General features: G+C 55.0%; 1 protein-coding gene across 2 annotated transcripts; it reads right to left on the bottom strand.

Moving 5' to 3' along the window:
• Positions 1-3,202: 3,202 nt before the first annotated feature.
• LOC135977032 (ELAV-like protein 3) lies at positions 3,203-10,470 on the bottom strand. Of its 2 annotated transcripts, none has more exons than XM_065575616.1 (2): positions 10,389-10,470; positions 3,203-8,709 (listed from the first exon to the last, which is right to left on the bottom strand). In XM_065575616.1, exons 1-2 carry the CDS (start codon positions 10,406-10,408, stop codon positions 8,361-8,363), a joined length of 369 nt encoding a protein of 122 aa, XP_065431688.1. In that variant the 5' UTR covers positions 10,409-10,470; the 3' UTR covers positions 3,203-8,360. The 2 variants fall into 2 exon arrangements, with proteins under 2 accessions (XP_065431688.1, XP_065431689.1); XM_065575617.1 differs by having other exon boundaries at positions 3,203-8,688; positions 10,389-10,448.
• Positions 10,471-10,962: the final 492 nt, after the last annotated feature.

Below are 10,962 nucleotides of genomic sequence, written 5' to 3'. Positions count from 1 at the left end.
ACAAAAAGCCCTCCGCATGCCCACACACACACGCGAACACACACATGAACACACGTGCTTGTTAAAATCCCATGATTTTTGAGCCGCTCTTAGGATTTTGAAGGCCTCAGGGGTGACTGCGGTTGGGAATGCACACGCCTACACACGCTCCCCTGCACGCACATTCAGCCCCACGCATGCCTGGCCGGCGGCGGCCCATCCCCCCCGCACGCAGCAGAGAGAGACGCGTAAGATTCTGAACTTTTTAATTTTCTGGCATGAAAAATACAAATAATTCAACAAGTCCATGTAAAAGTTCCTTACAGTCGCTGTGCCGGAAATCCCAGTAATAAATTAACTAAATGCAAAGTGTCATTGAAATCCGCTTTTGCTTGGTGCCTGGGTTTTTTTACCACAGTTTTTTTTTTTTTTTTCCTAACCCCCCTTCCTCTCGGCCCCTCGCTCGCCCTGCCTGGCGTGATTTCGGTTCTGGCTTCAAACCCTTCCAAATAAATGAACCGTATGAAACTACAGAGCGGAGGGGGGGGAAATACGCAGGCTCCAGCGCCCCACTTCGCCCCCCCCCACACTAAATCCACGACAAGGTAGGTGGAGGGGGGGTGAGAGAGGTTAGGAGCATGTCCCCCAGGTTATGAAACCCACCCCCCACTCCGCTGACCCATTTCTCGGCAGCAAATCTCCAGTTCGCTTCAATAACCCGACAGTGCTTATTGCTACTAGAAAAAATATCGGGAGCGACGGGTTGACCTGATCAGCTATGGAGCGATCTTTTTCCTTTCCACGGCTAAGAGCTCGTCTGCAACTGCAGGTGGCGCATCGGATGCCAAGGACAGTTGGGTGGGGGGGAGAGGGGGGAGGCTTGAAAGAAACCGGATCTTGGTTATCCAGCCCAATCCAGCCGGCGTTCTCGCCTGCAACGCCCAGCGGTGCAAAGTCAGCTCTTCTCCACCGGCCATGAGTCAGCAACGTTTTTTCCGCGGCCCGGCTGCGGAGTGGCCAGTGGGTAGGGTGAAGGACTGGGAGTCACCTCTCTCTGCTGTGTGACCTGGGGCAAGCCACTTCCCAGGGCCGTGCCTCAGTTTCCCCTCCCAGCCTTTGTGTATTTAGCTCTTTGGAACAGGGACCTTCTGTGCCTGGGCCGCACAATGGGGCCCTGATCTCGGTCGGGGTCTGGGCAGTGCCCGGCACAATGGGGCCCTAATCTCGGTCAGGGTCTGGGCAGCGCCTGGCCCAATGGGGCCCTGATCTCGGTCAGGGTCTAGGCAGCGCCCGGCACAATGGTGGCCCTGATCTCGGTCAGGGTCTAGGCAGCGCCCGGCACAACGGGGCCCTGATCTCGGTCGGGGTCTGGGCAGCGCCCGGCACAACGGGGCCCTGATCTCGGTCGGGGTCTGGGCAGCGCCCGGCACGACGGGGCCCTGATCTCGGTCGGGGTCTGGGCAGCGCCCGGCACGACGGGGCCCTGATCTTGGTCGGGGTCTGGGCAGCGCCCGGCACAATGGTGGCCCTGATCTCGGTCAGGGTCTAGGCAGCGCCCGGCACAACGGGGCCCTGATCTCGGGCGGGGTCTGGGCAGCGCCCGGCACGACGGGGCCCTGATCTCGGTTGGGGTCTGGGCAGCGCCCGGCACGGTAAACCCCCCCTGTAATCCTGCTCACATGCTTAAATCCGTTGCTGAATCAAGGCCAGAGAGAACTGCAATTTGCCCCTTTACGTGCACAATATCGGCTTCACGGGAGGCTCTTTTTAAAAGAAAAAAAAACTGAAATAAAAGGAAATCCATCACCAAACTGAACTCGATCCTTGGTTTTACCTCGGGGGGGTGGTTGAGTGCTGAGGGCTGTGTTATGTAGGGGAGAAAGGGCTAATAAATACACACAGGAAGAAGAAATAGATAAAACGACAAGCTAGAAATTTGAGTCCCTTAACCTTCTAATAGAATGAAGAGCAGAAACAGGCTTGCAATTTCCCCCTACAAGACAAAAGTAATCGATGTAACATTGATTCCCACAGACACACTTTTATAGATAATTGATCTATACGCTTTTCTTTACATTATCCCCCTTAAATTAAGTCAGTGCACTTCGCCTCGATCGGAGAATCTGTCCTTAAACATTTCACTCTTTATTATTATTATTTGAGTTTTCTGTTCCCTTTTTCTTTAATAAATAAATTAGGTAAAACCACGTCTCAGCAAATTAAAAAATAGTTCCTTTTTAACTTGCAAATCTGATGAGATAACATAAATATACACAAATGTACTCACACAAGGCAGTAATAATAAATATTTAAGTTAACAATAAGTTAAAACTACAAGAAGCTAAAATCCGCAAAAAGATACAAGTTAATGGTGCCAGTTAATTTTTTTTTTTTGTCATTTTTCTATGTTTTTTCGCAAACAGAAGCTCTCACAGATCTTACAAACACAGAACACATTTATCTTCAAAAATCAAGAAATCCTAAACTAACTTCTAAATCATTTAAACAATTAAAACTCAACTAATGCTAAAAGGTTTAATTATCATTACGTTCTCTTTTTTACGTTGTTGTTTTTCCCGTTTGTTTTCTAAAGTGAAAGAATTGGTCTCGTTTTTGTCAAACCAAAAATTGAAAATCAAATTTAAAAAAAAAAAAAGAAAGAAAACCTAAATCAAAAAGTAGCGGATGTGTGTTGTTTGGGATGTGATTTGTAATGTGAAACGCCATGACATGCCTTGGCAATTGAGTTTCCCCCTTTTTAAGGTTTGGGATTTCGTTTAAATCAACTTAATTTCTGCTCGCTCTTGGAGGGGCGGAATAGAAAAGGAAATCAGACCAGTGAGTTAGTAACACCCCTCTAAGGATAGTTCCCTTCCATTACTCGTCCTGCTCTACACTGCTACAAACCAAAGAAGCGTACAGAGCAAAAAGAATGATTGTTTAAAAAGTCTGTCAGGACTCCTGAAAGATTTATTCTTTATAGATTTTAGCTTAGACATGAGACACTGGAAGATATTTTCTCAGAAATGGCTGGACTTCAAGGAGTTGAAAGTGGTTTTTCAACAGAAATCCAGGAAACTGCCCCTTTAAACGAAACATCCTTAAAAGAAATTAACCGAGGGTAGAGCTCTGCTACAAGCGATCAGCATTGGGGGAAATTGGCTCCCATCAGAGGCAGTGGTTAAATTAGAGCTGGTGGGAGAAAAGGGGGTTTCTTCCCCCCCCCCCCTGTTGGAAAATGTAGATTTTTAGTTGGAAAACCAAAAAACTTGAGTATTTGGCAGCAGAAAACTGAAAAATGGTGGCTGAAAATTACCAAAAACGGAAATTTATTTTGGCCAAATACTGATACATTTTTTTGGCCAAAAACTTCCCCAAAATAAGGGGAAAATGGCCTAACATGGCTGAAAATGAGAAAATTTGACTAAAACCCAATGAAAATGGAAAAAAATGGGTTAAAAAAATCTCAAAACTGGGGGGATTGGGCGGTTAACAACTGGTACATTTTTAACCAAAAATTAAAAAAATAAAATAAAAAGGGCAAAAACTGAAAAAACTTTGGCTGAAAATTGCTGAAAACTAGTGGGGGGAAAACTGATGAAAAAGGGAAAAAATGACCCAAATTTTCCAAAATATTTTGGCCCAAATCTCCCTAACCCTGGTAAATTTTTGGCCAAAAAAATGGAAAAATCTGGCCCAAAACCTAGAAAATTTCCTGCAGAAAACTAAAACAGCAACAAAATTCAGCCAGTGACTAGAAATTTGTTAGCCAAATATTGGCCAAAAAAACAAGACATTTTTAGCTGAAAATCTTAAAACTCCAGTTTTTGGACAGTGACGTCTTAAACAAAAAATCCCCCATGATTATCCTATGGCTTGAAATAAAGTAGCATCTCCCCGTCGGGGGAGGGCTGGTGCAAAGATGTGGGTCTCCTAGGTGGATCAGTTTCGTAGCATGGCCGTGGGTGTTGTGGTGGGGGTACACGGGGCTCGCTTTCTCTTGATGAGGCACCGCTGAGGCCAACGTTTCAGGGGAGGACACATGAGTCATGAAGGAGGAGGCTATGGATATTGTGTTTCCAGGTGAGCTCACAGCCAGGGCATCATGGTAGGCCATGCTACGGGCATGGTGCTACCGTGGTGTCCTCGTGGTATTAGAGAGACAAGGTGGGTGAGGTCCTGTCTCGTAGCTGGAGCCTGGCATCTCAGGCTGGGGCACTGTGATAGAACCTGTAGCTTGCCACCATGATGGCTTTGGCATTCCTCTGTTGGAAAAACTGGGGCAGGTTCACAGAAGGGCTCTGAGAGCAGTTCTGGACGCTTGCCTTTAGGCTAGGACATGGGAAAGCTCAAATCAATGTTGCTGATGGACGAGAAGCTTAGGCAGCAGTTTGACCACCGCCTGTCAGTCCCCGAAGCTGGGGAACGAGGGCTGATGCCACAGGGCAAAGGGAGACCCAGCTTCCAAGCCAGACAACTTCAGAGTGGAAAGAGCAGTGCCGAGTTTGCCCAGCGAGAGGGGTGACCCCCTGGAGCAGCCTCCCGCCGAGCAAGACAGGCTGTGCAGCAGCGTGGAGAGTTTACATCCAGATGGGGGAGTTGTTCTTCGAAATGCGCCGCTCTAGTTCAACCACAAGATATGGGTTGGCTCGGCGAACCGCCAGCTGGAATTCTCTGGCCTGGTCGATACAGCCCGTGGGACTAGAGCAGGGGTCTCAAACTTCACTGCATCGCAATCCCCTTCTGACAATAAAAATGACTACACAACCCAAGGAGGGGGGACCGAGGCCTGAGCCTGCCCGAGCCCCACGGACCCGGGTGGGGGAGGGAAGGGAGAGCAGGACAAAGGTGAAGTCCCAGGTGGGGAGCCTGTAACCTGAGTCCCAACACGCAGGGCTGAAACCCTCCGGCTCGGCCTTGGGTGGTGGGGCCCCAGCAAGTCTAAGCCAGCCCTGGTGACCCCATGAAAATGGGGTTGCGACCCACTTTTGGGTCCCAACCCAGAGTTTGAGAACCGCTGGACTAGACAATCCAATGGTCTCTGAAACTTTATGAATCTATCAAGGCCTGTGAACCGATGGGCACGTGAGATGCCCCGAAACTGATCCTCCTCTCGACCCAGTCAAATGCTTTTCTGAGACAAGAAGTGACTCACTCCTGTATTTCTGTTCAGGGTTGGGGGTTGTTTTATCCATCCTCCCCTTGGATCAGCAGAAATGCTTTTGTGCCACTTCCATCGACTGGTTTATTCTTTGTGTCCGTGCCTTTTGCAACGAGATTGATCCAAGCCTGGAGCTCCCAGGCATGACTATGATATGGACAATAAATCAATAAGAAATGTTCACACGCTGCCAAAGTTTTTCACCCCAAAAACAAGGGGAAGGAGGAAATCACGGCTCTTTTTCAAAAATATGGAATTGGGTGTAAATGAAAGTAATGTCAATATGAAGCATGTTTCCCTGGATAAAATCAGTTGTGTTTCTGGTTAGTTTGGGGCATTTTTTAAATCCTCTTTTAATTTTTGTTCCTTGCTTTTCTCTGCTAGGTTTTATTTTTGTTGTTGTTTTGTTTTTTTGGTTTTTTTGGTTTTTTGTTTTTTTGTTTTTTTGTCGTAAAATGTTAAATAAAAAAATATCCTTGGTAACAATCGTGAGTGCTCACGGCCCCCCCCTTCTGAAAAGAAACCCAAAGAAAGAAAACAACCATTTCCATTTGTCGGCCCTGAGCTGGGCAATCACAGAACCTCTTTGTTAAAAACAAAAAAGATTTTCTCTTATTTTTAGTTGCTCTGTGTGTGTGTGTGGTGTGTGTGTGTGTGTGAATGTGCGTGTGTGTGGTGTGTGTGTGTGTGAAGTTCAAGAATCCCAGTAAAAATTCCCAGCGAGGTTGGTTTTTTTCCCTTTTTTATAAAAATAGATTTTTTTTCCCATTTTTTTGTTGGTTTTTTATTATTTCTGTTTTCAGCCTTTTCTATTATTATTATTATTATTATTATTATTTATTTTATTTCATTTGTTCGTTCACGAGCTGAGAGAGGAAGCCCTGCCCCTTTCCCCCTCACTCCACCCCTTTTTGGCAACAAAAAAAACAACCATTCTCAAGGAAATAAATTAACACGGGGCTGGGAGGGGAGGTTGGGGAGGCGGGTAACTTTCTCTTGCTTTTCAAATGGGTTTAATCCATTTATTTAAATATCCCTTTGTGCCTCGCCCCCCCCTTCCCCGTTTTGCTCGGGGCGGTTTTGGAAAGAAAGCAGGCACAATCTGAAGACTGCGTGGCGGGGTGGGGCTGCAGCAGGGAAAGGGTTAATGCTGCATGGGGATCGGGGCTCTTTAGGGGGTGCAGGGAACAAGGAGGGATCCAATTTCTAAACCAATTCAGCAGCCGACATTTCAATGAGACGCAGGCCGCTACGGCTCAGCGCCGCCAAGGGTGTCAAAGGGGCTTAGGCACCTAAAGGGAAGCGCCTAATCCCAGATCCTCAAAGGCACTGAAGCTACGGACCGAACTCCCACTGACATCCCCCGCCAGGCGCCGCTCTGCAGCGAGTCGCGACCCCCTAACCCGAACAGCTGATACGACAGCCCAGTCGCTCCTCCCGGACTGCGGGAATTACCAGCAGCCGACGCAGGCGTGAGCCACCCATGGGTGGGCTTCTCCCCACGGCCACCGGAAACGCCAGCCCCCAGGGAACGAGCATGCAGCGCGGTGAACGGCGCCAGGAGCAAAGGGAGGACGCACGGATGCTGTCAGAGCCAAGTGGGTTTTCGAGCCCATGGAGTGGGGGGGGGGTATCCGCTGTGGGCCCTGAACCGGGTCCTTGCATTGTAAACATGGGCTGCTACCACCCCTCCCTCCCCCCAGCTCTGTTAGCCAAGTCGGCGTAGGCTCCTCCTCTGTGTGTGATCCAGCCACCACTAGAGGGAGACAGAGCGCCACACTGAGTGGGCGTGGCCTACCCACCAAGTGGGTGTGGCCTTCACAGAATGGGTGTGGCCTTCACACCAAGTGGGCAGGGTTTATCCAAGCCCCCACTGGATCCTTTGGACGATCTGGCTCTGTGGGGCTGGAAGAGACACATGCCTGGATTTTAAAGACACAGTCACCCCCCCACACACACACACAGGCCTTGCCAGGATCGGGGCTGTCGGCAGGACCAAGTCACTGGAGCCAAGGCTCCCCGGCACAGTCCCCAGCGCCGATCCCCGAGTCCGCCCCTGAGCCCGCCCCGGTCGGGTGAAACCAGGAGTCGGCTTTGCAATGGCTGACAGCACCACGGCGACATAGTGAGAACGTGCCCCACGGCCCTTCCCCGACAGCCAGGCTGGGACCCCCTGTTCTGATGGCGAAGGGGAGGGCAGATCTTGGGGTGCCTCCAGCCAGTGCCGTCACATCCCTCTGCCCCCCCCCCCCCCACCGTGCTCCTGGATGGATCCTGGTTAGTTTCAGAGCCCCAGTCCCCCATTGCCTCCGGGGCAGCCCCACAGCCGGGGGGCTTGGGGCCCTGGTTGGCTCAGTACAGTCGGCCTCAGGGGGTGGGGGCTCAGGGGAGCATTTCCCCCCAGCAACTCAACAGCAGCAGCCCATCCCCTCCCCACCCCGCCCCCCGACCAGCACTGATTGGAAATAGCAACCCCTGCCCCCGATAACATCTCACCCATCTGCCCCCCCAGCCCAGAGGCGCTCGCTGATCACAGCGGAGAGCCCCGCCGGGAATCCCCCCCCCCCGCAAAGTTGGGTTGGGGGGAATCCCAGGGGGAGAGATGGGGGACAATGTTGGGGGGAACCTCAGGATGGCTGTCGGGGAGCCAGGATGTGGGGGGAGGGCCAGGGGCACCCCCAAAACAGAGGGGACATTGGAATTCAACCCATAATGGAGGGTCCCCTCTCCTGCCCCGCTGGGGTCCTCGCGACGCCGTGGGGCACAGTTGTGGGGGGGGTCAGGCTTACGTTTGCCTCGCCTGCGGGCGGGGTGAGACCCCGGCACCCCCTCGCTGTCTGGTCACGGCTCCCGCGGTGGCATATTCCTCCTCACCAAGGCTGCGAGGCGTTCGGTTCCTTCCGCTCCCCCACGGGGGCATCGCGCGCCATCTGGGGGTCGCTCGCCATGGGGCTGGGGGGGAGAAGGTGCCCGCCACGGGGCTCGGGGCCATCGCTCGCCATCGGGCTGAAGACGGTGCCCGCCATGGAGTTGGGGAGGACAGAGCCCACTGTGGGGCTGGGGAGACAGTGCCCGCCACGGGGTGGGGGGCTGGTGCCTGCCACGGGGCGGGAGATTCTGGGTGGGGTTGTCTCTCTTTCCATCAGGTCGGGGTGTCGGGGGGGGGGCTGCCCAGTCTCTGCCACGGCTCCTCTCTCCTGCCCTCGGCTCGGGCCCCGGCTCAGGCCTTGTGCTGCTTGCTGGTCTTGAAGGAGACCTGCAGGATGCGGTCGCCCAGCCGGTACCCGTTGAGGCTGGCGATGGCCATGGCCGCCTCCTCGTAGTTGGTCATGGTGACGAAGCCGAAGCCCTTGCACTTGTTGGTGGCGAAGTCGCGGATCACTTTGACGTTGGTGACGGCGCCGAAGGGCCCGAAGAGCTGCCACAGGACGCTCTCGTCCGCCTCCGGCGACAGGTTGTAGACGAAGATGCACCAGCCGCCACTGGAGGCCCCCGTCAGGTTGACGCCCGCCAGGCTGGTCATGCTGTCGATGGTGATGGGCGAGAACCTGGAGATTAAGGACAGAGGACTACCTTGGGTGTAACGCGGGCATCAGCGCGGCGGGAGCACAGCACCCACCCGCCCTGGGCACGGAGAGCCGGGAATCGCCCTGGGCACGGGGAGCAGAGAATCGCCCTGGGCACGGGGAGCGGGGACCAACCCACCTGCCCTGGGCACGGGGAGCGGGGAATCGCCCTGGGCACGGGGAGCGGGGACCAACCCACCTGCCCTGGGCACGGGGAGCGGGGAAACGCCCTGGGCACGGGGAGCGGGGACCAACCCACCTGCCCTGGGCACGGGGAGCGGGGAAACGCCCTGGGCACGGGGAGCGGGGACCAATCCACTCACCCTGGGCACAGGGAGCGGGGAATCGCCATGGGCACAAGGACCGGGGACCAACCCACCCGCCCTGGGCACGGGGAGCCGGGAATCGCCCTGGGCACGTGGAGCAGGGTCTCTCCTTGGCCACCACCCCAGGCCTGGGTGCGGGAGGCCCCACGTTCTAGCCAGGGCCGGCTCCAGGCACCAGCGCACCAAGCAGGTGCTTGGGGCGGCCACTCCGGAGAGGGGCGGCACGTCCAGCTGTTCGGCAGCAATTCGGCGGACGGTCCCTCACTCCCCCTCGGAGCGAAGGCCCTCCCGCCGAATTGCCGCTGCTTGGGGCGGCCAAAACCCTGGAGCCGGCCCTGGTTCTAGCCAGCCGCCAAGATCAGCTCTGGGGGGCAGGGGTTTGAGGGAGGCTCCTCCCCAGGACAACAGAGCCTGGGACCTGGATTCGAACCCGCTCTCGCCCTCCGCCCCGCCCCCACAGCAATTCCATTCGGGGGGCGTGGCCAGACCAGGGCATGGGCGGCTCTGGCCTGCGCTGCCCTTATCCTGAATCGGGTTCATCTCCCCCCTCTGCCCAGACTCCCTGGGTGACCCTGGCCAAGCCAGTGGCCCTCTCTGGGCCTCAGTTTCCCCATGTGAGCAATGGGGATAATGACCCTTCCTGGATCTATTTCGCTTGTAAAGGCTTCGAGGCAGGGACTGTCTGTCCCCGGGTCTGGGCAGCGCCCGGCACAACAGGGGCCCGGATCTTGTTTGGGGTCTGCGGGGCCTGGATCTGGGTCGGGGTCTCTAAGCCCAATAACAAAAGCAGGGGTGTTTGCTGCTGGGGGATCTGCGCACGTCCCCCCCATCACCACCCCCACGCCGGCAGGCTCTGAAGAGCGTTGAACAACCAACCCAAGGGAGGGAATAAGCGAGTGACGCGTCCCATGTGACCCCCCCCCGCCTGACTCCCAAGGCCCTGACACCTCCGGGGGGGGGGGGGGGGGGGAAGGGGCGCGCCTGGGCATTCTGCACTGGCCAGCTATTCCCATGCTGGGAGGGCGGGGTTGGGATTATGATTTAAAAGAAGACGCCGCAGAATCGACCCCAAAAGAAGGTCTTTCCTTTCCAACAGCAGGCCCGAAATGGAACCAGGAACCTGGCACCCTGCTGACCAGGACCCGCCGCCCCCAATGTCCCCCCCCCCAGTCACGCAGGGAAGGGATCTGGTTGGTGGCAGGGTCCCAGGTGGAGGGGGAGGGTGTCTCTGCTGTCAGGCTGGGCTTGGCAGGGGGGCTTGGGGAGGGGATGGGAAGTGGGGGGGGGGGCTAGTTAATGCCCAGTGCTGGCGGCTGGGGCTGGGGGGCAGCGGCAGGCTGGGGGGGGGCTCGTTACCTCTTAACGCCGTAGGCCATGTTTAGCAAATTGTCCAGCCTGTGGGAGGAAGAGGGAGAGGAGAGGAGAGGCCCCGGTTAGTAGCTGACCCTGTAAAGCGGGGAGGGGGGCCCTGCGTGGTCATGTGGCTCGGTTATGGAGCAGGAAAGGGCGGGGGCGCCGCGTGGAGACGTGGGGGTGCGACACCGGCTCCTTTGCACATGTGAGTGCACCCGGCTGCATGATGGCTGCACGGCACATGTTTGCACGGGGGTGCATCACACGTGTCAGTGCACCTGGGTGTACAGGGCACCTGGGCGTGGCAGATGCTTTGCAGGTCAGAGTGCACACGCATGCACAAGGGCTGTGTGGCATGGGTATATGCACATGCATGCACGAGGGCTGTGTGGCACGTGTAAATGCACACACTTGCACGAGGGCTGTGTGGCACGGGTAAATGCACACGCATGCACAAGGGCTGTGTGGCACAGGTAAATGCACATGCATGCACGAGGACTGTGTGGCACGGGTAAATGCACACGCATGCACAGTGGCTCTGTTGCATGTGTTACACATGTGCCTGGCAGCATGTTGC

Source organism: Chrysemys picta, chromosome 22 (genome assembly GCF_011386835.1).
Source record: "Chrysemys picta bellii isolate R12L10 chromosome 22, ASM1138683v2, whole genome shotgun sequence".
NCBI classification, from domain to species: domain Eukaryota; kingdom Metazoa; phylum Chordata; order Testudines; family Emydidae; genus Chrysemys; species Chrysemys picta.
The sequence above is the reverse complement of the archived record's forward strand: the minus strand, read 5'-3'. Positions and strand labels throughout refer to the sequence as shown.

Coding starts and splice junctions, on each gene's coding strand:
- LOC135977032 (XM_065575616.1), bottom strand. CDS start 10,408: ATGGCCTACGGCGTTAAGAG. Junction 8,710..10,388: donor ATGGCCTACGGCGTTAAGAG/GTAACGAGCCCC, acceptor CACCCAAGGTAG/TCCTCTGTCCTTAATCTCCA.